Source organism: Meriones unguiculatus, chromosome 5, assembly GCF_030254825.1.
Source record: "Meriones unguiculatus strain TT.TT164.6M chromosome 5, Bangor_MerUng_6.1, whole genome shotgun sequence".
NCBI classification, from domain to species: domain Eukaryota; kingdom Metazoa; phylum Chordata; class Mammalia; order Rodentia; family Muridae; genus Meriones; species Meriones unguiculatus.
The window spans coordinates 28,293,548-28,320,758 of NC_083353.1; the positions used below are offsets into that span (position 1 = coordinate 28,293,548).

Genomic DNA, 27,211 nt, shown 5'->3' on the forward strand with positions numbered 1-27,211 from the left:
GACCTTTCATCCTTGGGATCCATCCTATTATTCAAGCTAAATTTTCAAAAACATGGTTTCTGATCATGATGTTCCAAGGTGTCTTAGTTATGGAAGAGACACCATGGCCAAGGCAACTCTTATAAAAGGAAGCATCTAATTGGGGCTTGCTTACAGCTTCAGAGGTTTAGTCCATTATCGTCATGGAGAGAAATGGCAGTGCACACAATGCTGGAGAAGTAGCTGAGAGCTACATCCTGACCTGCAGTCAGGCAGGCAAACAAAGAGAGCCTGGGCTTAGACTTGTGAAACCTCAAATCCCACCCCCAGTGACACACTTCCTCCAACAAGGCCACACGTCTTAATCCTTCTAATCCTTTCAAGCAGTTCCACCCCCTGGTGACTAAGCATTCCAATATGTGAGCCTATGGGGGCCATTCTTATTCAAACCACCACACAAGAAATTACCCTCATCTACCCCATGACTTACAGGAGGTCTGAACTCCTAAAAATACAATCAAAACAAGGTATCATGCACAGGCACAGTAACAAGGCTCTCATTCCAGTGCTATCTCTGCCGCTAACTAGCAGTGTGACTTTAAGGAAGTCATTCCACCTCTCTGGGGGGTAACCAAGACCCTTTAGTATCTGTTCCTAATCTACTTTTCCTGGTGTATCCCTGACTGTATCCATCTCTCCGCAGGTGCCCTCATTATTGAGACTGAGGACTGAGCACAGTATTCATGTTTTAAGCCAATGAGCTCAGGCCACTGCAGTCAGCTTCTACCAGTGGGAACCAAATCCACCCAGAAGGGCCTGATTCCAGGGCTCTGGGACCTAGAAGCTCGGGGCTCTTGGCACTTGCTTTTTAATTTTTTTTAAAGATTGGTTTATTTTTATATGTATGAATATGTATGGAAGTGAGATGTATACAGTGCCTGAGGAGACCAAAGAGGGTGTCAGATCCCCTGGACCTGACCTGGATTTAAGGTCAGTTGTTAACCACCATGAGGGTACTGGGAATGGAACTTGGGTCCTCTACAAGTGCTCTTTACCCCTGAGCCGTCTCTCCAGCCCAGGCACTTGCTTTTTGCTACAACACTCAGCATTCCTGCACAACTTTCATGTTCTCGCTTCTGCTTCATCAGCGTTTGGCTTTTCCATCGTCACAACATGGGCAAATCTGAGCTAACAACATGGCATCGCAGACCTTGGGATATATTGGGAATAATAAGCACACGGGTGCCGACTTGACTCTAGTACATGACTGTCTCCTTCTACTGTGACAACCTTCTGTCCTAACTCCCCAGCTGGCTCACCTTCCTTTTCACACTCCAGAAGGATGAGTGGTCTCTAAGAACTGTCTCCCCTCTCTTTCCCTTTTTTATAACAGTGATTTTCAACTGGCTACACATATTCTTTCACAATCTGACATATTCTTTGGATCATCTTTCCGGAAGATGATGCACACAGAGACAAAATGTCTGTGAAAAAGCGTCAAGACCCCTGTATTCAAAAGAAGTTGTGTGACACCTATGCCCTGGTGACTGATGCTATCAGAAGAGGGCGCCAAAAGCCTTTTCCTAAAAGTGTAAGTTTTCCCAGAAGTGTTTGGAAGCTCCATTCCTATGCTTGCTAAATCCCGGAGGGAACATGGCTTCCTTCTCGCAGCCTCTTAGTCTCCTGGCCACTGACCACACTGGGGGCCCACTGCCAGTGCTGGGCTGTGTCCTCTGAGGCTCATAGACAGCGGTGCTTGTGGACACCTGAGTGCCAGAGACTAAGCAGCAAGACCACCACACAGAGCAAAGCTGGAGACACTCCCAGGTCTGAGCATCAGCGGAGCAGCAATTACTAAGCAGTTTGCTTAGTAATTGGCTCAGACATGGCAGACTCCAGCATACCAAGTCTTGACACCAACACCTCAGAGAGCTATATGCTAGCCCCATGTCCATCTGCTAGTGCCCTAAATGACTACACTGACAAGAGATTTTTCCATTGAATTTGTACCTAACTTTTCTGCCACCTCCCTAATCATTGTCAATAAACCTCATACATTAAAAAAAAAAAAAAAAGCCAGGTGTATCAAATGCCTTTGAAACAAAAGGAGCCCAGGTTGATTCTCCATCCTAGCTGTGCATTATACTGACTGGAAGAAACATAGTTTGTAAACTACATCAGAGGAAACCTCATCTTAATTAAATTAGAATTGTTGGAGCTAGGGTTCCAGACACTGATATGTCTTAAAGCCTCCAAGGGCCACTAATGTATTCTGAGTTCTGATGGTGATGGACAGACCATGTTCTCACTTTAACAATCCCAGACCTTATCAATACCCCGTTAGTAGCACACAGCCTACAGTCGGCGTATTTTTTATTTGTCTACACTCATCCAAACTGAAAAACAAAGATACAATCTCTGTATTGACCTTTACCATTGTTAGGTAAAACTTACATCCACATAATACCAGTAAAGCTATATTAGTCAAAGAAGATCTACATAACACCTCCATTCAAAGGGTTAGCTGAAAGCAAGCAAATCTCAAATAATCTAAATAAATGGGCAAACCTGAGGGATCACTTAGCTATTGAAAACAGACTCAACCAAGAGCCAATAACCAAGAAAGAAAGTAGGGTAAATTCCTAACAGCACTAACAGTGGGGCTGGTTTCCTAACTGGAAATGCTAATCACCTTATCATAAACACTTTAACTGCTAATAAATCAACAGCCCGCTGGTCAGAGCTTCTTTTCTGCATGCAAACGTTTAACACTAGATCCGCCCTCTGAACAGTTTCCGGTATACAGTATTGTCAGCAACAGGCATGTTGTCCTGTGGCTGGACCTGCAGCAGCTACTCATTTTGTACCGATCCCCGGTGTGTTCTAAGGATAATTCCTCAAGCACTTCAGTCATTTCCCTAGCCTGTTGAAGAGCTTGGTGCATTCTGGTATCCAGGCTGTTTTCTGTTGTACAGAAAAGAGCACGTTGCAGAATAATTCCACGAATGGGAGCGACTACCATGCAAACTGAACCTGAAGCTGGCTCCATATGCTCATGTACTCTGCATTTCAGTAACGATGTGGCATTCTGGGTCATCTGGGACAGGTCCAGCTCAAAGCTACATTCTTAGTCTCTCACAAACATTTCAATTTCTAACCATCCCGGATCATGTGACTCGGGAATTTACAAGCCCTCAACTACCAAGTGTTAGAAGAATGTTACAAGTGTATGCTCTCAGGAGAACTGCCTGGACACAGGAACTGCAGATCTCACTCTGCCCTTAGCCCTTGTCCTCAGGCATCAGCTATTAAACATTAACACATCATACAGTGTTCCTCTTATGCAACGGAAGGCTAGCATACATAAGCCAGACACATGTGGACTGTATCTAGTTACTCAAAACTCTTACGAGGAAAACAAACTAAAGGCTTATATTTGAGCAGAAAATGCTAACCAGTCTTCGAAACAGGTATCTTCTAAATACCAAGCCAAAACATCCATATAATCTAAATCCTAGATGCTATTTAAAAGGCATTGTTTATTTAAAAAGTACCTCTTGTGGTCTGGTTGACTTTTCTTTTAAGGGCAGAAGATATGCTTATTGTAGAGTTTTAGCTCCTGTTTGCTCAGGACAAACATTCCTGAATGAGCTGTACCATGGAGCTCTGTCTTGGCCTGAGCAGCCCCACTGACATGACAAGCCATAGGCTCCTGTCCTCCATGGCTCGTTGAGACACCCTGTGACCTGGGCAGAAACCACTGCACAAACCTGGGCCTTGAAACTTGTGTTCTCCTCCATGGTATGAAAATGTTCCAAGGACACATTTAAGTCTTTATGGAAGACTTTATGAAAAATGTAGACTTAACACTTCTGTTTCATTTTGTAAATATATATATTTAACATACCAATCTTTTAGCAAGTGAGAATCTATTAGAGAAAACAAACACCAGTGATACTCAGATATTTTGTTTTGATAATGGGATCTGTGTGGGTTTTTATTTCTTGTAATAAATATGTGTTTTTAAAACTGTGCAATGATGGTTTTAATATCTTTTAAGACAGAAATTAAGCTTACTTCTGTTCAAGTCAGATAAATAATTTGCACAAAATAAAAGAATTATTAGTAAGAACCTGCAGAGTCAGCTATTCTTCCATCTCAACCTGAACTGGGCTCCTTATATTCCAGGTCAAGGTCAAACCCTACCCCATCTCCTGTCTGGTTGGGATATAGGAGACCAGAGCAAAGGTACAGATGCTCTGAGCTGGCTAAGAGGCTAGCTCACTTTCCCCACACACTCCACAGCCTCTGTTGTGCTCAGGGACCCCATCTCCTTGCTCCCTAAGCTTCTACTCATCTGCTAAGATTCACTCTCCATCTTTTGGCAGATACATGACAGGGATAGCAAGAACTGAACTCCAAACAACTCTGAACCAGACAGCCTTGAGGTTTAACTCAGTTTTTCCTTCTAGGAATGCCAGAAACTGTTTCCCACAGACCCTGATGGCCTCATCTCCTCCTCTGTGCTCCAAGTCCTGGGGAAACACCCATGGTCCCCAGAAAACAGCAGTTATAAGGATTACATGTTTACCATAGCATCTGTATATGTGAGTAAAACCTCTTTCTAACTAGAGCTGAGAGAATTCAGAGAGCTGTCACAGGTAACTGACAGGGGAATGGATAAGGATTCATCCGTTCATCCAGGATTCTTTTGTTTTTCCCTTTAATCCAGTGGCCTGTGTTTCCCCCCATCTCTGTGTATTGACTTTCCAATATAAAGAAGCATCCCTCCCTAAGAGAATGCCAGACAGGTTCAGTTGCTGGCTAGGTGTGTGGACCTGCTTTATAGCTCGCATATTAAAGGAAGCCTGAATGACTTAAAATGCTCATGTGCCCTCCAGAATTAAATGGATGTTATGGGAAACCTGCTGAATAATTCATAGAATTTCAACTGTAAAGTCATTGAAAAGTTAAACACATCCTTCACAGTTCCTTAGACATGTCATTGCAAACATTTTTATTGTTTTTTAAAATTATTTTGAAATTCTGAGCTGTGATATTCTAAGTTTAAACATTAAAATCTATAGAACTAGAAGAACTCAGCAACTAGTTATTTGATGATGCTAGCTACTTGCACGTGATCTGAAGGCCACCGAAATGTATGTAAATCTGCCAAGCTGAAGGCAGTGTGCCCTATGGAAACTTGTGAATTTTCCAAACCTCTCTTCACTAAGCCACCAGAACATTATTCTCACATTTCCAATAAAAATCAACTACAACTTCATTTAAAAACCGTAGCTAAATTTTAACTTATTATGTAATATAACCATAACTCAAATGGAAAAAAAGAACATCTTGGTTTCTAGAGGCGAGTAATTTCCTGCTGCACACAATCATCATGTTCAGTTTTCTCATTAACCCAGTGATGACATTTGGATCCCATTTACCATTTTAGCTGTGTTGTGCATTGCTGCTTTGATCATGGCCATACAACTCTTCTTTGACACCGTACTTTCAGGTATTCAGGAATGTATCCAGAAATGAATTGCTATATTATGTGGTAATTCTGTTTTTAATTTTTCTAACAACTGCCATACTCTTTCCAAAGCATTAGAAACACGACACCATGGGTGAACCCCGAAGATGTTACGCTAAGTGAAATAAGCCACCAAATCTCAAGCATGGTGACTGCACTCATCCAAGGGCACACAGAGTGGTCAGAAATCACAGCTGCAGAGAGGAAGATGCTCCCGGGGGCTTGAAGAAGTTACTATTTAACCAGAACACGCTTTCAAAATAAATAATTACAGAGATGAACGAAAAGGATAATTGCACTCTATAAATGCATCTCATATGGTTGGATTGTACACTTAAAGATGGCTAAAATGGCAAATTGTATGCTATGTGATTTTGCCTTTTTTTTCCCATAAGGCAAATGAATTTGTCAGGAAGACAAAAAACCTGGATATTTCTACATGTAAAGCAAATGCTACTCTTCATGTGTAAGGATCACCTTGGATATCAGGGGATAAGATAAATGTAAAATTTACCAAGCCCTACGGACCACAGGCATCCTTCATCTAGAAAGCTTAAGAGAGTAGAAGGGCCCAGAGCATCTGACAAGGTACCTGAATAAATGAAGCGCAGAATGTCTGATAAACAGGAGCAGAAGAGGGCATCTTTAACAATGACTCGCAGTGGTGGGTTGCTGGGAGACTCCTGGCCAGCACTGGGAAACACAGCATCTCTGTTGATGGCAAAGAGATCCTGGGTGGTTCGGATGATACTGGAATCCTGAATGTCAGTGGGACTCTTCACATTGAACAGCAGCATGAAGACGTGGCTCACAGCACAGAGAACAATCTTGTGAGCCTCCACAACGCCTGTCACTTCTGGGTGGTAGAACACCACGTCCACACACTGGCAGCAGAAGAGCAAGTTGTTCAAGTCAGCGTGGTAGTGCGACGCTTCGGCTCTCAAGACGGGCATCTTTTCTGTTTTGGAGGAAAAATTTAAATAATAACCTTTTTGTTTTACATCTATGGGCCCAATAACTAAAAATGAGTATTCTTTAAAACTGAGGTGAAATCCTACAAAGTACCAATAATTGCCCTTTTTTGTTTTCACCTACAAATCACTGATTTTGTAGAGCTTAACCTAAGCGTGTATGAACTAGTTCATCTGGAATTACTGCCCTACACCATGAATATGATTTTATATTTTGTAGTAAAAATGAAAATCTAATGATTTGAGCAATAAAACAGCATTTCTCATTATTTGTGTGTCTCAAAACACAGCACTTTAGTATGAGGGTTGAGAGATATTATTCTTCTACCTGATTAAAAAAAATCAACTAAGTTCTGAAGGGCCTACTCTCCCATCTGCAGACCTTCTGCAATGGGGAGATGTCAAGGACAATTGCTCAATGTCAGTGAAGTAACGTGTCATGGTTCCATGTCTCCAGTGAGTCCAGCTACTCTATTGTCTGAAATCACTTAATGACTTAACTTTGATCTAGTCTTCTTTTTCTTCGAGTAAAATAATCTACTTCACCAAACAGCAAGTAGTTCTCTCCACTCAGCATGCCTCAGCCAGGGCGTTGACTGCGATGCCTGGGTTCCTTGGGAGAACATAAGCTTAGATTCACCATGACTAGTTTGATCCTATCAAAGGGAGACCTTTCCATTGGCTCAGAATACCCACAGATCATGTCCTCCTCACAGAACCTACCTGTAAGGTATCTGGCCTCTCACTTGCTGGCAAACCTGGGCAGACAGACACAAGCCAAAGGATGGCACACGATGATCCAAGCAGTTGGAATTAATTCCTTCAGCAACCGGAATCCTTTATTCTAAACAAAGCTTGGAAGCTGGTCTGTGACACTGATTGGCAGCTCTACAGGCCAGGCTCCCTACATGCAAAATGTTCTGCTAATGATGACTGTAATTTAATTTTTATATTTACACTCAGTTGGATAAACAATACAGTGCGCACACATACACACTTTACCTCGTCCTGCAGTTATTACTTCATCATTTCACCTTATCTCTAGACACAAAGACAAGCACAGACAAAGACAGATACACACAGCAGCTGAATTCTTTAAAAGTAAGCTGCAGGCATTGGGCCACCGTGGCTCTGAAAATATTTAACATTATCTCTGAACATTGCCTTATTAATCATAATAGGTAAAAAACTTAACAGTAACCCTACAATTTCATCTAATTCTCAGTTCATATTAAAATTTCACTTGCTGCTTCTTGCCTTGGCAGAGGCAGCCACTGTCTTGTGGGGTTTGTTGTGTGGTGTGACTTCATGATATCCCTTGCCTCCCAACGGCCAGGATACCTTCCCCCCAGAGCTATAACACTTACATAGGGAAACCTCTGCCCTCAGAGCTGCAACACTTGGGCTGGGGAAAACTTTCCAAAAACAGGGCCAGAACACACAAACATCCATTTCATTTCTTTCTAGGAATTACTCCCTAGATTAGATCCCCCTACGTTTTTGCTTTGAGAAAATGGTATCTCTGGAGTTAACAGAACAGGTATCTTGTGGCCAGAGACCATCAGGCTTGGGCCCTGCCCTCTCTAGGGGTGAAAGAGGTAGGATCTTGGCATGGGTTCTAGAATGCTGTCTGGAAAAACGTGCAGAGACTTTGTGGGATAGTGGTGAATATTATTGAATAAGAAATGAATTACAGAAGACAACAGGGCTTTGGAAAATAAATTAAAGGTTAAGTAATTCTACAAATCAAGGACCAAGAAGAGTTATCTGGCTGAGGATTCTGGTTGGAGGTTAAAGTAAAATGAGCTTAATTAAAAAAAAAAATCAAGTGTCTCAAAGTTCCCTTTTAGATGTCTTACTGAGGTAGCTGGAGTGACACTTGTAATTCCCAGCACTCAGGGAGGCAGAGGCAGGCAGATCTCTGTTAGTTCAAGGCCAGCTTAGTCTATAAAGTGAGTCCAGGACAGCCAAGGCTATACAGAGAAACCCTGACTTGAAAGAAAAAATAAATGTCTTGTTGAACAGCATTCAATTAAGATTTTTGTATGGAGTTTAGTAGTTTAGTAGTTAGTTTAGTAGTTCACATTAGTGTTTAATCTCCACAGTTCTTCTCTACCACATGCTAAGAATCTAAAAACTCAAACTTTGTGCTGGTATTTCTCAGAAGTGTGGTTTTACCAGCATCTGCTTTAGCGGCAGCTGAGAAGGTCCCAGCCCCGGCCGCAGGTTCACTGCATGAGAATGTCAGATGGGCTCTGAGCATGCTCAAATTTGAAAGCAATTCCTCTAAGATGTATGCGCATGACTTGTAAGAAGCATCTTCTTAATGTCTCCACACCTGGTTGTTCAAGTTGAGGCGGTCTAATTCCATGAAAAGAGTTGGTCATTTTCCTTTTCTTCATTTTCTCACTTGTCTTCTGATTTAAGGCTTGAATCATAAAATACTCCAACTAAAACATGAATCAAATCACAATTAGAAATCCAATACAATTGCATCTGACATGATTGTTTTTATTCCAAATCACATCTGCCAATGGTTTCAACATAAGCAATATTAGCAAATGTGTGTAAATAATTTTTAATATTAAAAACACAGTTAGAAAGATTAATTTGTTTTGTTTCAACACAGGTACACTCACTAAGGAATAATAAAAAAAGCAACAAACACAACGCGATTCCATGACTATAGCAGTTTCCTCAGTGGGAACCACTCTGGTTAATACTGCGACATTCAAGGCAATGATAGATACGGCCAGATCTGTCCACGAATGCTCCCATCAGTTAGGCAACTACACTTGTTTCTTTTTAACACATTGTCTTTTACAAACTAAAACTCCCCTCAGCACATACTAACCCAGCTCCAGGCCTGTGGTGTACCTCACCAGGTCTGGGTTTTAGAAAAGTACAAACAGATGTCAGCCACACAGCAAAATATTAAAATATTAATCATAAAAGCAAACTTTGAGGGGAAAAAGCTATTCTATATTCCCTGTTCTGAGAAACCTACCCTCACACAGGCATGTTCACAAGATTTAGCTTTAAAATTTCAAACTCCTTAGCAATACATATAACACAGAATAAGTCACCCCTAATGCCTGAATCAAAAGCCCACCTCTCCTCTTTTCACTCCACTCTTCCTTCCCACTTACCATCCCCATGCTCAAGTAATTCTCTGCACACAAGGGGAACCCCAAGCTCCAGCTGCTTCTGTCCCCAATTCCCTTTAACCAGTTTTCTTGGCCATCTCTCAGGTCTAAGGGTCCCAAGCACTGCAGCCCAACCTTCCATGGGCTTGCACAGGGCAGGAACCAGACTTTCGATCAGTGGCTGGGTAATCTGAGTCCTAAGTCTGGATCCTAGTCAGAGCACTGTCTAACAGAACTCTGCAAATGGGAAGTCAGAGCACTCTGAAATGTGACCTGTATCTAATACTCAAGGAACTGAATTTCATTTTGTTTGATTTCAGTTAACTTAACTCTAAATGGTAAGAGCCACACGTAGACGCACAGGCTGTTCTAGGAAGTGAGAGTCATCCACTCCAGATGGTCACAACCTTTTTAGTCCACTGACGTGTGCCCTCTGGGAAGGGCTACGACCAGACGGTGGGGCTCTCTAACCCTCATGGGCAGGAGTCCTTTCACTCAGGCCTGAGTAAAAGGAGGCCATGCAGCTCTTCATCCCTGACTGAAACATAAGATTTTAAATGCCTTTCACTTCAACATTATCATCTCCACCACTATCCTTGCAAATGCCATAATCTCTTACCACAGATCCCAGGTACAAATTACTACTCAGGAGTCTTGACAGACCTGAGGAGATGGCTCAGCACGGAGAGGTAACGTACTGGCTGACCAAGTGTGTGGAGCCCAGTATAGAAACCCCAAGCCCTAGTACAGCCAGAAGGGGTAATACGAGTCTGTCGTTTCAGCCCTAAGAGAGATGGAGTGGAGACGGGATATCCTCAGAGCTCTTGGGCCAGCCGGTATGGTATATCAGTGGTGACGGAAAGATTCCATCTCAAACAAGGTGGAAACTGAGGACCAACATCCAAGATGGTCTTCTGGCCTCGACATGTATGCACAGTGGCACATACAAGTGTACAAATGCACACCCATGTGAACACACACACACATCAAGAGCATCTTGATTTTATTTCATATCCTTACTAAGCATTAACATAAAGGAACCATCCATGTTTTTCTTCCAGTCTTGACCACATCTTCATTCCCTCTCATGTCTCTCACTGCAACTACACTGTTAAACAGTAGGAAGAGAGAGAAACATGGAGGAGGAAGAAGAGAAAGAGGAGGAGTGATCCGAAGGATTTCAGGCTCCAGAAGCTGGAATACAGAGCCAGGAGACACTTATCCCAACAGAAACGAAACTAGATACAACCCATGAAACAGCCATGAAATGACACCATTAAGATGATACCCACCCAGCCCACATCAATTACCTAAGTATCTCATGGAAATGCACAGTTCCTGATCAAATCAACTTAATTGTAGCTATTTATGTTTAATAGAAATTAGTATCGGGTATACTTGTTTATTATAGTCAGGTTAGTGAGCTCCAGAGGATGAAATTTCTATAGTCATCTATGGTGGTTTTAGTGTTTCAACACAAGCACAAATTAAGTCCAGAGATCTCACACTTGAAGTAGAGTTGTCTTTGGTGTTGACTTTCACCGACAATTATCAGATTTACCTATTGAGAAGGGTTACTTCTTAGAGAGCTGGATAGTTTAAGACCAGTAAACGATGCACGTCTTCTCCAGAGACCTTACAGTCTTAGTATGAGCTATGGGACAGACGTTGTGTGCTGAGACTTAAAGTGAGCACAACACATACCTGCAAGTGAGGAAGCGAAGCCTGGCTCCTCCACACCAACAAGAAGCTGCCCACATAACAGGCCTCTGACTGTGTGTGTGTGGGGGGGGGGGGTTCATTAAAAATATTTTTCATACAGTATATTCTAACCACAGTTTCTCCCAGCAGATCCTCCCAGATCCTTCCTACTCCTCCAACTCCACATCTTATTTCTCTCTTTATAACACAAACAGGCAAATAAACTAGCAACAAAACGGCACAAGAAACACAGAGTGACAAACACACAAAACATAGAAACACAAAATTGGAAAACACAATATACAAGCAAAGACCAGTGAGAGAACAGCAGCAACAACATCAAAAAGAGGCCAAACAAAGCAACGTGATTTAAGAAAAGGCATCTACAAGAACCCCGCTGAGTTTGCTGTTTGTTGGCCTTCTACTACTGGGCATGGGGCCTTATGTGTGCTTTGTATACTCCCTTGAAGAGAAACTAACTTTTTTCTTTTGCAAGTGGTTGTCAACTGGAGATGGCTTCTTGAAGGGGTGGGACCTCCTGTGCCCTTCTCCCCCTGAGCGCTAGGAACACACCTGGCTTAGACCTGTGCAGGCCCTGTGCATGCTACCACAGTCTCTGTGAGTTCATATGTGTGTCAGTCCTGTTGCCTTTGGAAGCCACTGTCTCCTTGGTGTCATCCATCCTCTCTGGCTTTTACACTCTTTCTGTGTAAGTGACATTTGCACATAGCTCCCTGAGCCCCGAAGGAAAGGTATTTGGAACTGAGTGTACATTTGAAGTACAGATTGGTTGGGAAGTTTTGCTGAATATACATAAGAGAAAATCATTGTTTTCGACTAAGAAAGAGGGCCCACTGGTTCCGGCTGCCAGGTTCATTCAGCTGTATACTAATTATTATAAACCAGGATGGGGAGATGGTTTGTCGGTAATGTACTTACTTTTCAAATTCAAGGACCTGATCCATGGAAAAAAGTCTCAGGCATGGTGGGAGGTACTTGTAATCTCAGCATTAGGGAGGTTGGGACAGGCAGATTCCCGAGGTTCACTGGCCAGCCAGCTTTGCCTCTGGTGAGCCCCAATGAGACCTCCGTCACAAAATAAGGTGGAGGACACCAGAAGAAGGATTCTCAAGACTGACCTCTGGTCTCTACACACAACGTATGTGTTTCCCTCCCGCTGCCGCAACCCCAAAACTTCACCCTGAGCACGGTGAAGTGTGCTTGCTTCGAAGCCAGAGGAGGCCACAAGTACTTTGTGGGGCACTAACTAGCCAGAGCAGCTTACTTGTCAAGTTCTAGGCCAGCGAGAGTCCCTGCATTTCAAAACGGTGAAGTGTCTGAGCACACCTGAGGGTGTCCTCTGGCCTTCTGCCCATGCAAGTATGAACATATGCACCCATGACCACATGCACACACACACACACACACACACACACACACACAATCACTATAAACTGTGTAGGCTTATGTAGGAATACATGGACTTTCACATAGACAAGGACCAATATAGTACCAATTTTGAAATATTCCAATAATCATAATAGATGATTTTAAAAAAAAGTCCGATCAAGCCTAAGCCACTACCTCTCATTGTTTCTCAAGGTTAAATCAAATTATGCTTCTAAAACTGAGGCTCCAACTGATGCCCTAGGGAATAGCTAAAGTACTAGGCTGACGGATGACCACACGTGGCAGGGCTTTCCACTTACCACGCCTCCAAAATACTTTCCAATGTAGAAGTCATCGAGGCTGTGGAGCTCCAGATAGGTGGCCCCCAGCTCTTTAGCAAGCTGGATGCCTTCTGTGGTTGTAACGCAGCTCCCTCGGTCTGAGGTGCAGAGGGGGCATGTACACGGTAGTTCTTCTGAGGAGAGGAAGGCAAAAACAAAGAGGTTTACAACGAAGCTGGAAAGATTGCATGGGTGGCAGGAACATTTAATGAATAGAATCGCTACACCAAACTCTCCGTAAGAAGGGCCAGTGTGGACAAAGAAAAAGTCCATAGATAATAAGTGCTGACATCCAGAGCACAAACAGTGGCTTAGAAAACAGGTGCGAGAATATTACTAAAGGAAGAACATCAATGACATATCCGGCCAGCTACACTCCGAGAAGGGCGTGTTGTTGCTGGTTGGTGGTTCTGGGAAGCACTCTCTAACATGCAGGATGCTGTTCGGGAGGTTACTGCTTGGTGACGGTCCTAGTTAGGCTCATCACTGTGGTGATGGAACCAAAACCAACAAGGAGAAGAAAGCGTTTACTTCACCCCACTTCAGTAGAGTGGTTCATCATGGGAGGAAGTCAGGACCAGAAAAGGGCAGGAACCTGGAGGCAGAAGCTGACAGGGAGGCCATGGACGGGTGTTGCTTACCTGCTTTCATACAGAACCCAAGACCACCATCCCAGAAACAGTCCCACCCACAGCAGGCTGGACCCTCCGCATCAACCACTAATTAAGAGGTTCTCTCCTCTAAAATGACTGCAACTTGTGTCAAGTTGATAAAAACCTAGCCAGCATGGAGATCCTGGAGCAATTCTTCTCAAGAGTGAGGGATATGTCTGAAGAAAGCTATCACAAACCATGCACTTGTACCCAAGATCACACCTAATGCTACAGGCTCTCTGGAGGCTAGCCTTTTAGAGAACGCCAACTGAGCCTCTGTGTCCCACCTCTACCCAGTGATTAAATAAGAGCTATATTCATGGAGAGGACATTGCTGTGTGCAAAGCAGCTCCAATCTGCAGAGAAGCATGCCTAAAAGACTCTCTGTGTATAGCATCAGCCAACAATCTTATCACTGTGGAAGTGTGTAGAAGAGCCATGAAAAAGCTTTTGAGCAACACAGTTACTTGTATAGATATGGTGCCCGTATGTGAATGTAGGGATGAATGGCACAGTGCATGAGTGAGGGTCAAAAGGTCACTTCTAGGGCCAGTTTTCTCCTTCTACCACGTGGGTCCCTGGAATTGAATTCATGTCTTCAGTCTTGGCAGCAAGCAGCTTTACCCACTGAACTATTTCATTTTAAAGCCCAGAAACCAATGGATCTTGTGGCACACGCCTTCAATCCCAGCACTCAGGAGGCTGTGGAAGGCAGATCTCTGTGTGTTCCAGGCCAACCTAGTCTACATAGTGAGTTCCGGGACAGTTACCTAGAAAGCCTGCATCTCCAAAAATAAAAAAATAAATAAAAATAAAGTTGAGAAAACATGTACTCTTAGCTTCATTTTACAGAGGAGGAAACGGCAGCTCACATGACTAAGGTGACTTGTGTTGGTCTTGCAAAGCAAAGACGAAAAACAAAGACAAAAACATAAAAGTGGCATATCCAAAAACCGAATAAAAAGATTTGAATAGAGATTATCAGTTCCCAAAATACAGTGTTCAGAAACATTAGATAGCCTGGCTTCTTTAATTATGCCATACATTCTAATCTGAGCGTACTTTTTCTAAGACTGTTTCAGTCTGTAGCAAGCTGTTCATGTAGCATTTAGGCTGTCTTGAGAAAGAACAATTGGTTTCTGCCATTCTTTAGGAGGTCTCTGTGAACAGCACTGTGAGTTTTCTGAAGGCAGAGGCCTTCTGAGGCCTACAAAGGTCTCCTTACGTAGCAGGTCACCTTAAGCTTTACTTCTGGATAAAAATTAAATGAAGTCATCAGTGTCTCAAGAGGAAAATGAAACTGATTTACAAGAATGGTTTACAAACCAACTTTGAGGAAAAATAATTTTCATCTGAAGCCAGCAGTGTGACGTCCATGATGTGCCCATTCTCATGTCACTGAAGACATTTCTTTCTACTCACTCAGCAAAAAGGGGGAATTGCCACTTTGCTAGTTACGCATTTCTGGATTTCAAAGAATTTCTTCAAACCTGCTTGAAACAAAAGTCTTCCAATTGGTCATCCCGAGGGCATCTTGTGAACTATTCCTATGTATCTTTCCTCATCGATAGATGCAGTTACCTTGAGAGTCTCTACAAGTCTGTCTTGAGTTGGTTATAGGAGTCAATAAAATACTTCTGGATTAAAATACATTCATATTAAGCATATAATGACCAGAGGAACCAAAAGAACATTTATTCGATATTGACTGAGACAGGATCTAATAGCTCTGGCTGTCCTGGAACTCACTACATCACCAGTTCTCAACTTTCCTCCTGATGTGACCCTTTAATACAGTTCCTCATGTTGTGGTGACCCCCAACCATCAAATTATTTTTGTTGCTACTTTAATAACTGTAATTTTGTTGTTATTAAGATCGTAATGTAAACGTCTGATGTGCAGGGATATCTGATATTCGACCCCTGTGAAAGGGCCATGTCACGCATGACACACAGGTTGCGAACCACTCGCTGCACTATGTAGAAAGACTGGCCTTGAACTCATAGAGATCTGCCTGCCTAAGGGCCGCAGTGGGAATCAGAGTTAGCGAGGTCTTCGCCTTTTAAACAGTGCAGTCCTGCATTCAATTAAATAGCATATTTTTCAAAGTAGTGGCATTGAGAACAGGGCACTCTTTACAGTGTTGACCTTGCTTGCATATTTCAGGAATTCTTTTAAAAATGCTAGTTCAGCAATATATGACATTTTCAGGGCTCGAAAGATAACTTGAAAAAAAGAAAGAAAGAAAAAATAAGTAACTTAAAAGGCAAGGTGCCCATCTACTGAAACTTAATAACTGAAGGTATGCGCGGGACATTGTGCAGATTTCCCCTTCAAGGGTATTTTCACTGTGTACTAAACCCAAGGATTTGTGCTGGGGATTTGGCTCATGAGAAGAGTACGTGCTTATCAGAGGCACCGCATAAACCACGGAGTGTGCCCCACACCTGCAATCCCAGTAACGGTGAGATGGATGCCGGAGGAGTACAAATTCAATGTTATTCTTGTTTATATAAGGAGTTCAAGGTCAGTCTGGCTACATGAGACACTGTCTCAAAAAAACAAAATGCCAAAAATTTATTCTGAACCAAGTATGAAGACATCCACATTGCCAAGTTTGTTAAAAGAAAGAAAGAAAGAAAAGAAAAAGTGTAACAGGGTCAGACATGATTATAATCCCAGCCTTTCAGAAGTTGAAATATGAGGATAGCAAACTCAAGATAAGCCTGAGCTACATAGCAAGCCATATCTCAAACAAACAAAAACGTATACATAGTAAGACATAAAAATGCACGTATGTGTACACTCTTGTGAGTTCTAACAAGATTTCCAAGAAAATTACCAAAATTACCCAGCTCAGTGAAGTGTATTGTAGGGGATGAGGTGGAGGGGAGCAAGAAAGCAGGTGAGCTAACAGCCAGATTTGGCTCCATAATCACTATGGAATCACATCTTTAGTCAATTCATGTCACAATGTTAGTGAAAATTACTTTCTTCATTTAGAGTATTCATAAAACAATGTATCTACCCTTAGAAAAAATGTTTATTAGTACCTACTGCCAACAGGGATAGAAGGATAGAAAGGGGACTCATGACCAACTAACCAACCAGGCGATTTCCAGAAACATTTCCACAGGGAGAAGACTAAAATAAAAGTATACAAAGTTACCTTTACAAAGTTAAAAAGGGTGGGAGGAGAGGACGTGAACTCTGAATGGAGGGTGAAGAGAAAAGGTAAAGTTCAAAGGAAAATGAATTTGCTAGGTAGTTACAAAATGAGCTGTGCAAGGAGCACTCAGCCAGACAAGACAGCGTGGGCAGAAGGAGAAACACATTTCCACTAAAAAAAATATTTCTTTTCATAACTTTTATTTATGCACCTGTGTGTGTGTGTGTGTGTGTGTGTGTGTGTGTGTGCGTGCTACATATGTGTGGGAACCTGTGGAACCTGAAGTGGATGCTGATTTCCCTGGAGCTCCAAGCAGCTGGTCTAGGCATTGAAGTCGGGTCCCCTAGAAAATCAACAGGTCCTCCTCACCACTGAGCCACCACTCTTCTCCCACATTTCCACCTTTAAAGCATTAGGATGGCGAGTTAAGCCCAGGCTGCCATCTCCCCCACCTGCCAAACCAAGCAAGTGACTGAAAGGGAAACTGTCAAAAGAGAGAAGGAATGAAGGAGGAAGAGGGTGCGAAAAGTTAGGAGAGAAGGCTGGTACACAGCAACAGTAAAATTATGCGAGATGACGCTAGGAATGCATGGCTGAATGAGAACAGATAGCACCAGCCGAGGCCTGACTGAGAAGCCCGACTACAGGGGCATCTCCCTCACCGGAGCACCGTGCAGAGTGCTCATAACTCAAACGTGGCGAGCAGGAACCGGCGGGCACGCAGGCCAACAGCTGGCAGCTGGCCAAAGCGCGCTGCTGGAAGGCGAGAGCTGGACCCACTGCGGGCACGCTCACCTCCACCCCAGCCACAGACAGCAGCTGGGCAGCGCGGGAGAGAGGAATCACTCCAGCCAGGAAATGAAGGGTAAGGGTGAACAAAAAAGTTCCCACCCTTTGAGAAACAGCTATACCTTGAGACAAAATCTCACTGAACAGACTTACAGTGCCTAAACAAAACCATTTAGGCACTTAACATTCAACCAAAGAGACTAATTAACTATAATTAATTTAGTATTTTTAAGTAAATGTATCTTTAAGTATTTCTAAGTATCTAAAAGTATCTTTAAGTCAGGAACAAAAAACTATGAATGAACTATTTAGAGATTTTTAAATATAAAAAAAGTTGAAATTAATTTTTTTAACTTTTTTAAATGTTATGTGCATGGGTGTTTTGCCTGCATGATGTCTGTATGACAGTGTCAGTTCTTAAGTTTTAGACAGTTATGAACTGCCATGTAGGTGCTGGGAATTGAACCCAGGTCCTTTGGAAGAGCAGTCAACACCCTTAACCTCTGAGCCATCTCTCCTGCCCCTGAAATTAAAATTTTAATCAAGTGGCAGATAAACTTATGTACAAGCCAGAGAGAAGAGGCCAGGAACAAAGCAACATAAAGGGATGCTGGAATCTAAATGCTTGGGAGGCAGAGGAAGAAAGACCATGAGTTCAAGGCCACCCTAGGCTACTGGGTGAGATGCTACCAAAAAGAAGGGTGGTGAGGGAAAGGGAAAAAGCAGTCATCAACAGAAAATAAGAAAGCTAAGGGTGTCAGGAGAGATCCTGAATTATCAACATCTGCCCACCCAAGGCCTGTAAAGAGAAAAAAACTGTAGGATGCTGGCAGCTAAAGCCGGAAGTTAAGAGACCTTCAAAGACAAGGGAGATCATCAGGTTCCTTAAGGAGTCCAGTGTGATTGTTACAGAAAATGGAAATTCTGCCCTACAATGTTCAAGAAAGAGTCAGAAGCCGGATCATGAAGGATTTCCTATTTTAGATAAGGCGTTTACAATACAAAATTACTAACAAGAATACAAATGCTGTATAAGAAGAAAAGTACTAATGGGAATCTCTGATAGGGAAACTAAACATAGCTTAGTATTTACATCTTGAATTGGGGGGAAAACACAGCTATAAATCACTGGGATAAGCAAGAAATGTAAATGTAAATATTTTAAATAATAGTATCACATATAACAGTATGTCACATTTCTTGAGTGATGGCCTACTATGGGCATATGAATAATAACCTTGTCCTTATACAATGACTATTAAACCAATCAAGAGTGAAAGAAAATCCCATGTTTACAATGTAGTCTCAAATGATTTAGAAGAGAAAATGCATGTGTGTGGGGGGGGGTCTGTGTGTGTGGGTCTGTGTGTTTGTGCATGCTTGTGTGTGAGTGTGTGTGTGTGTGTGTGTGTGATAAATTCTGAGATTCAATGTCTTATACTTGCCAATATTTTAGGTTTGAGGCTTGGAAAAATAAAAGTGAGGAATGAAGTTCCTAAAAGATTCCAAGCACTGGCTGTGTTGCTCCGACTTGTATTCTGACATGATTTTTCTGAGTTTATTTCAGAAAGAGGAAAACCAAAAACAGGAGGCCAGGGGCCAGTCTACATGAAGCTGAAGCTTCAAGGCTGTCTGTAGTTTCTCTGCAAATCCGTGGGAGAAAACTCAACACTGCATTCTCCCACAGAGTTAAATGCTGCTATAAACCAGGCAAAATACAATGTGTATTTGATTAATCCTTTCCCCTTTTTCCACTCTTAAGTTTGTACTGAATGGGGCCACTATGAAGGAGCCATCAGTGTCTTCTGGATGCCTCTAGGTAAATTAACTTTAGGTTCAGAAAGCTGTCACTCATGGTCTGCAGCACCTCCTGGAACAGGTAAGTGTGTGAAACTGTCCTGGTACATGAGTGACTTCCAGAAATATTCTGACCACACAATGATGACTTGACATCAGAAACCGAAATATCAGCACAACATGAACTCAGGTGCCTGGGTCCAGAAAGATGTAGAGAATGAAGACATTAGAAGAAAAACTAATTATCGATTCTGTCTATAGAAAATATCACAAAGTAATCCATATGAAGACTTCACAAGTCAAAAGATAAAAGAAAAAAAGTTAAAGAAGTAGTAAACTTTTGGCAGTTTTTTCATATTTGAAATTTGTTATGTTTTCTTTGTGTATTATAAATATTTCTTTTTGTATTTCAATGTGCCTAAATTTGTGAGTGTAAAAATTGTTTAAATTTGGAGACCTCCAAATATCTGCCCTTCTCTGTGTGTTGCGGGTGCACATAGGCAGATAGGGAGGGGACCAGAGACTAAGGGAGATAGAAGAACCAGAAAACAGTAGCTAGAGTGGAGGGGAAAGTGTTTGGATAGTTTCAACGAGAGAATTGTTACTAAAGTGCAACAAATTTGACAAACAGGCATACAGTGCTCACTCTGGAGAACTCAAGGCAGATGCACCAGCTGACCGTGAGGCTGCAGGAGGCTGGACACAAGGATAACTCTTCCAAGGATCACGGACAGGAAAGAAAAAAAGATAGGGAAGTCCGGAGACTGTGAGGTCAAGGGCCGGTCAAGCTTGTTTTCGCTGTAAGAACTAGTTCAAAACATACACCTGCCCTCTGAGCCAGCAATCCACTGGAAGGAGCAATCCAAGTGTGACAAGGACAGCCAAGACATAGTTTATGGCACATTTACACAATGACTTAATATACAGCAATTAAATGAGGATGCAATATATACACACTCCTACTGTGCAACTCTGTATGCTGTCCAGAGCAGGTGAGAATATCAGAAGCCAGAGCAACAGCTTCCTCTAAGGAGGCTGGAATTCCCTGGTGGAGCTGTGGAAGGAAGTCTTCGGAAGCACTGTAACTATTCTAAACCCTCGCCTGTGGATGGGCGAATGCCTAAGGAAAGCACACTAAGCTGCACTCTTGGGTTAACAGATAATGTGTTCCTTACTGTGCTGGTTAGTTTTATGTCAACTTGATACCAGCCAGAGTCACTGTGGCAGAGGGAACCTCAGTTGAGAAAGTGGCCCACCAGACTGGTGGTACATCTGCTTGGTTGATAATTGATGTAGGAGGGCCTTGTGGGCGGTGCCATCCTGGGCCTGTGGTCCCGGCTGGATAGGAAAGCAGGCTGCACAGGCCATGAGGAGCAAGCTGGTAGGCAGCACCCTTTGTGGCTTCTGCTTCAGTTCCCGCCTCCAAGTTCCAGCCTTACTTGAGTCCTGTCTTGACTTCCCTCGGTGACAGAATTACCCGGAAGTGTAACAGTCCCCACCTCCAAATTCCAGCCTTGCTTGAGTCCTGTCCTGACTTCCCTCGGTGACAGAATTACCCGGAAGTATAACAGTCCCCAACTTGCTTTTGGTCATGGTGTTTCATCACAGCGATAGAAACCTAACTAAGACATTTTGTTATACTATAGTATGTTTTTTTTAAGTTTTTAAACAAAGAATTAAAATTAAAAGACAACCTTACTAAAGAATTACTACTGAGTAAACTTAACAAATACTACCAAATCAGAACAAGTCTTGAGTCGCCCCTGAGATATCTGATGGTCGTCTGTAAAACAGCAAAGGCTGGAACAGCCTGCGCCATGGGAATCTACCAAGCATGCGCAATGCACAGTCTTTCCTCAGGCAGCGTTGGCTCACTCCCCGTTATCTGTCCAATCCCCCTGCCCACATCTCTTCATGGGTAATCTATCCGTGCCCATCAAATGGACCTTAAGACAGCCAACATGAGGTTATTAAGGCTCGAAGCCAGCCTAATAATGCATTTCATATGTCAAACAGCACAATTACTGATGGACAGTAGAAGAGAAACTTAAGGGAAGGCTCGTCCCGAAACCCGGTGGAAGGTTTTGAGCCTCTCCGCTGATGTCTGACTACTGTACAGAACAATGAGATGCCAGCTGGGACCTGAACCCAGAATAACGCTGTATTAATCATCCATTACTAATAAACCCAGCTTTGCGAACATGGCACCTGCATGATCATTATAAAAAAAGAAAGTTGTGTACTTACCATTTTGTCTGGTACCAACAGCAGCAATGATTACCGGAACTGAATTTGATGCTCTCTTAACCACTGGAATATAGTTGTCCTTTACTTCGTGGAATGAAAACTTGTCATTTACACTGTATTTGATCACAATGATGTCGGCACCCCCAATGAGGTTTCGGGAGGTGTACCAATCACTGTCAAAAATGTCCTAAACACAAACGCAAAGTCAACTTTTAGTTTGTTTATCTTTAAAGCAATCCCAAACTGTCAGATCACTTATCATTAGAACCTGTTTGTCTAATCGTTTAGTGTATGTTGGTTTTAAGAAGTTATGAAAATATATTTTTTTAATGGCATGGTGGTTTGAATGAGGATGGCCCCATAGACTTCAAAAAACTTGTTCTGCTGTTGGTTGAACTGTTAGGAGGGGTGCCCTTGCTGGAAGAGGCCAGTACACTGTTGGGTTACAAAAGTTTACACGTTGATATGTGAGACCAAAACAGGGTTAACAGTGTTCAAACCAGCCAGTCAAACAAGACTTATATGACAGAGCTTTTAGCCTGTGACAGAAAAGCCCTTTCGTAGAGAAAAGTTCTTGTCCCATCGCCACACCTCACCTGCCTATCCCTTATTCAAAACAGCAAGCTTATTCAAAACATAATTTTTAAAAAGGATACCTTATCAAAAACAAAACAGATACAGCATATTTGAAAGGAGTTCAAAAGAACAGAAAGAGAAAGGCAAACACAACTGTCACTGCCAAAGGCAAAGGACTGAATATGGATGAGGGTACAGTATTCGGATATAAGGGGCAAAGGGTGAGGGGAAAGTAAGGACACAGACACAGCCCAAGAAGATGAGGACACCTACTTCCCAAGTCCCAAGTCCCTGAAATCCATTGGTCCCAGCTGTATCTGTAAACATTCAGCTTCGGAACAGTTTGGGATTGCTTTAAAGATAAACAAACTAAAAGTTGACTTTGCGTTTGTGTTTAGGACATATAAGGGCAACACAGTATGGGAGCTGATGGGTAACGGTAACAAGAGAAGAGTCAGAGATGTGGAATTCATAAACTGGACCAAGCAGCCATTCAACGCCCAAAGAACAAGCAAGAATGTTTTTCCACATCATGCTAGTCTACAATCCCAGAGTTACTGGAGAATTATTTGGGAAGAGACATTTAAGAGAAAACATGGGAGCCAGGCATGGTGGCACAAGCCTGTACTCCTAGCACTTGGGGAGGCAGAGGCAGGTGGATTTCTGTTTGAAGCCAGCCTGGTCTACAAAGCAAGTCCAGGACAGCCAAGGCTATACAGAGAAACCCTGTCTTGAGAGAGAAAGAGAGTGAGAGAGAACCTGGGGGAAAGGAGGTTTGAGTATTATTAATTAGAAGGCTTTGATATCTCAAATGATGAGGCTCCTGACCCTGAATCTGAGAGTATTAACTTACTCTGTGGTGTTGAGGATAAAACAACTATGAACACTTATTTGTAATGCAATCCAGAGCTTCAAACACTGTACAAGAAAATATAAATATATCACTTCATGGTTCATTAATTTTTTATGCATTTCCAGGTTTTTTGAGACAGTCTCATGTAGCCAAGGCTGGCCCAAACTCATAATCCTCCTCTGCCTCCCAAATCCTGCGATTATAGGCATGAGCCAGGATGCCCAGCTTACCTTGTTGCTTTAGAACATTTTCCACACAGAAAAGAAAATAAAAATCTAGAAATATGAAATTAATTAATGACTGCAAAAGAGAGAGGTAGAGAATCTAAGCTATGACCTTCATCTGATGACTCTGAAGCAAGTTTACTAAAAAAGCACCAAGCACACAGAGGCAGCCAGAGGGTAGCGAGCTACAGGAAGTAACTCTGGACAGGAAGTGCCTTCCAAGGCAGGAGCAACACCTTTCTTTTTAAGCCATGCCACATAGAAAATGTTCCACTGGTTTCTAGAAACATGTCCCAACCCCTTGCAAATCATTTCCAGGATTTCACTGGGATGTTATGCAACACTGGAGAATCAAATTCATCTAAAAAATAAAACTTAAAAAAAGAAAAATCTGAGTTTCTGCAAGGAAACAAGAATTTCATCCTATTTGATTAGTGTGTACAGTAGGTCCTGCAGTGGGACCTACTGTACCTTGATTGACATGAGAAAGCCTCCCATGCTTAGCATAATAATGTATGACTACACTAAAGCTGTAATATGCAATTTATTACAGCAGCTATCACTTTTGTGGCACCTACAGCCTCCAGACTTGGGACTTTACCCTTCAGCACAGCTCCAGGATAGATAGGAAAAATAAACCTGAGAGATGAGAGAGCGGTTCACCAAAAAACAAACAAACAAACAAAAAACAAAACCAAAACAACAACAACATATATAGTGGCAATGTGGAGATCTGAAATTAGTGCCTTTGTTGTCAAAAAGTACTGTGTTTGCTATTCTGATTCAGTACATATGCCAATACCAGCTGGTAGGTGTAACCAACCTTCGTATTTCTGGAAGAATTTACTTACATTCAAGAGGAAAACCCAGCGTCTCAGAGTGAATAACTCTTACATTTCTGGTTTTGAGCCTAGCCTTTAATGGCTGAGCTATCTCTTCAGCCCCAGAGTGACAAATTCTATGTACGTAATTCATTCTGTCTGAAGGGTCGTCCTAACCCGAGAAATTGTACCTGTTGACCAACTTGGCTTCACAGACTGTGAGCGCACAAAATGAGAATCCCCTGAATAGCCGTAACAGCGCATGCCAAGAGTCAGGACTATGGAGCTTATCTCATCTGCTTTGAAGATTTTTATCTATTTGAGTTTTATTAAATGGATGGCTCTTTCCCAAATTAACACAGGCAGGAAAGGGTTAACAGCTCAACTTAAACCCAGGAAAAGCATTTCCAATATCCTAATTCATCGTATTTTACTTCCTCCATCTCTATTCAATCAACCCTCTAGGCATTTGTTCAACAGTACACTGAACAAGTAATGCTTTTAGGTTGTAAGATCTTTCATAATAAAAAGGCAGAGAGTGAATGTGCTCAGACATCAGCCCACAAGTCCTGCCTAGTGGCCTCACCATCATCCCTAGAGCCTGAGTAGCATCTTCGAATTGAAGAGTCTCTTTTAAATTTATTTCAGCACATTAATATGAGTTTCCAGTTAATGAGTGGCTTCTTGCCCACTAGGAAACTATGCTCAAAATTTTTTCTCACTCCATTCTACACATTTCTGTTTAAAGGTATGCTAGCTACCCTTAGGTCTGATTCCATTTTTTTAAAGCTGCTTTTTTAATGTAAGAATCTCACATAATTTGTAGCCTTTTTAAAACCCCAGAGTTTATATACAGTAATCTTTAGCTGAAACACGTATAACTACAACATCAAGGAATCACAGGTTTAAAGATAAATGAAAACACTGAAGTATAATGCTACTGTGTCGTGAAGCTAGTTCTAAGTCAAGGAGCTGACTCCTTTGTCCTTTAGCCAAACACTCGGGCTAAGATTTCTGTCATTCAACTATCAAAAACAGGACTTTTTTTCAAGTTCTCAGTAATGATAGTGGTATTTCTGACTTACTAATCACTAAAAACAAAGGGCTAATACATTAGTAATTGCATTCTTAAAAACTATTTTTTCAGGGGCTGACAGTCTACAAACAAGCCTTTAAAATTAGTTCTCAAACCCCATCCTTTCTCCCTTTTCCCAAGCATTTCTGACCTGTTCCGGTGAAGAGTATTTTTGCCTGTGTTGGGCTGTGAAGGCGGTATTTATAGAACACATCTCCCTATCCTCCACGGAGTGGACATGAAAACATGACTCGTGACCAGTGGAACTTCGTGCCCCAGTCCCTTGGGGTTGGCACACTCGACTGTCAGCTGTCCACTAATGGACACGCCACAGTCTTGAAGCGCAGTAACTGCTCCACATGGCCCTGGGGCTTTTTCCCTGCCAGGCGTCGCTGCGCTGCCCCAGCACCTCCAAACTGAAACAAAGGACGAGATTTGCCAAAAAGGTAAAAAACAAAAAACAAAACAAAACAAAAAAACCAAAACAAAACTCTCGCCAGGCAGCCAGGAAAATAGGAAGCGAGGGGAGGAGAGGTCCAAAAAACCAGGCTCCTCTGCCTGAGCACCGCGCAGCCGCTGCCCCTTACCCAGACGGGACAGTCATGCACCAACAGCTTGACGTTCCCGAACGCGCTGGCCTGGTACTCGGTGAAGACCGGGCGCGCGACCGTGCTGGCGGCGTTCAGCAACAAGCTACTCTCGTCCCCCGACACGAGCGGGCTCCTCCCCAGATAGGTGCGGATGAGCCCCGACGGCCGGCTGTCCTGGTGGAACGCGTCGCCCTCGTTCCCCAGAGCCACGATGTGGATGGACCTGCGGGGCCGAGAGGGGCGCGGTGAGCGGGCGGGCGCAGCCGGGGCGCGCGGCGCGTCCCGGACCCGGACCGCGGCAGGACGGCGACGCGTACGTACATGGTAGCGGCGGGCGGCGGGCGGCCTCGCGGGGGCCGGGGCGACGCTCCCGCCGCAGTCAGCTCATCCCCGGCCGCGGCCCTCGCGCCTGCACCGCGCCGCTGCCGACGCGGAGCCGAGCGGGCCGGGAGCGAGCGGCCGGCGGGGCGCGGGCAGCGCTGCGGATCCGCGGTCGCCGCCCCTGGGTGCCGCGCCTCCGCCCCGTCTCCGCCTCCGCCCCGCGGACACCGGGCCCCGCACGTGCCGCCCCGGAGCCCGGCGCGCAGGGGAGCGAGCTGTCCTCCGAGGTCCCCCCGGAGCCCGGGCGGCGGCCGCGGGACACAAAGGAGCGGCGGGCGCGGGGACGACGCCGGAGCCCGGGAGCTGCGCGCCGCCAATCCGCCTGCAGCAAGTTTGCTCAACTCGGAAGGCTGAAACCCGAGCCGGGAGCGGGGGAGGGGCGGCCTGGCCCCCGCCGGGCACCGGAGGAGAGCCCAGCGAGGGGTCAGCCCCCTGCCGATCCCGCGGTGGGTGCCCACGCTGGCCTTCACCGAAAGTGTTACGGTTTTGTCAGTTGTCAGCGTGCGCTACCGCTGTTTTGTAAAATCGTACTTGCGAAGAAAAAAATAATAATAAAGGCAACATTCATGCAGCTGCAGAAAAGGTTCTTTGTTCACGCACCAATTAATTTGCGGATGTCGCTCTGGAAAGGTCATTTACTGTTGCAAGCTATATTTGGCTTACTTTAACCAAAACTGTGGAATTTGAAGTGTTGGGATTTTTATTGTGATTGTCTTGAAAAAAGAAACTTCTAGCAGTTTGCTTGGATTTTTTTTTTTTTCAGGACACATTCCAGTTACGTTATTTAATAATTGCTCACTGGAAATAAGGATCGTGTTAATGCATGGATATTTTAGATTCTTTCTTGATGACAGGCAGAAAAGCTTGCGGATGCCCCTGAAGGGCCTCAGACTACCTCCGATATAAAACCATGAGAGACTGCTGGGCCAGAGGGGTTACTCTGGGTCTCCTCCATAAACATTAAAATTCTCA

At 43.4% G+C, this 27,211-nt stretch overlaps 1 protein-coding gene across 5 annotated transcripts in view; it reads right to left on the minus strand.

The window, feature by feature from the left end:
• Positions 1-26,819, minus strand: part of Rhobtb3 (Rho related BTB domain containing 3) — a 48,528-nt gene extending 21,709 nt beyond the window's left edge. For 2 of the 5 annotated variants that reach the window (XR_009591832.1, XM_060383578.1), the window contains exons 1-6: positions 26,180-26,819; positions 25,856-26,081; positions 21,720-21,906; positions 13,043-13,197; positions 8,825-8,936; positions 6,108-6,473 (exon numbers count right to left, since the gene is read on the minus strand). Coding sequence is in view for 4 of the 5 variants with exons in the window: in XM_060383578.1 (XP_060239561.1) it covers positions 6,108-6,473; positions 8,825-8,936; positions 13,043-13,197; positions 21,720-21,906; positions 25,856-26,081; positions 26,180-26,181 (1,048 nt within the window). In the remaining variant the exon portion in view is untranslated. Of the gene's footprint in view, positions 1-6,107; positions 6,474-8,824; positions 8,937-13,042; positions 13,198-21,719; positions 21,907-25,419; positions 25,809-25,855; positions 26,082-26,179 lie in introns of those variants that run through there. The other 3 variants (XM_021645615.2, XM_021645616.2, XM_060383577.1) reach the window with 3 other exon arrangements.
• Between the last annotated feature and the right edge of the window lie 392 nt (positions 26,820-27,211).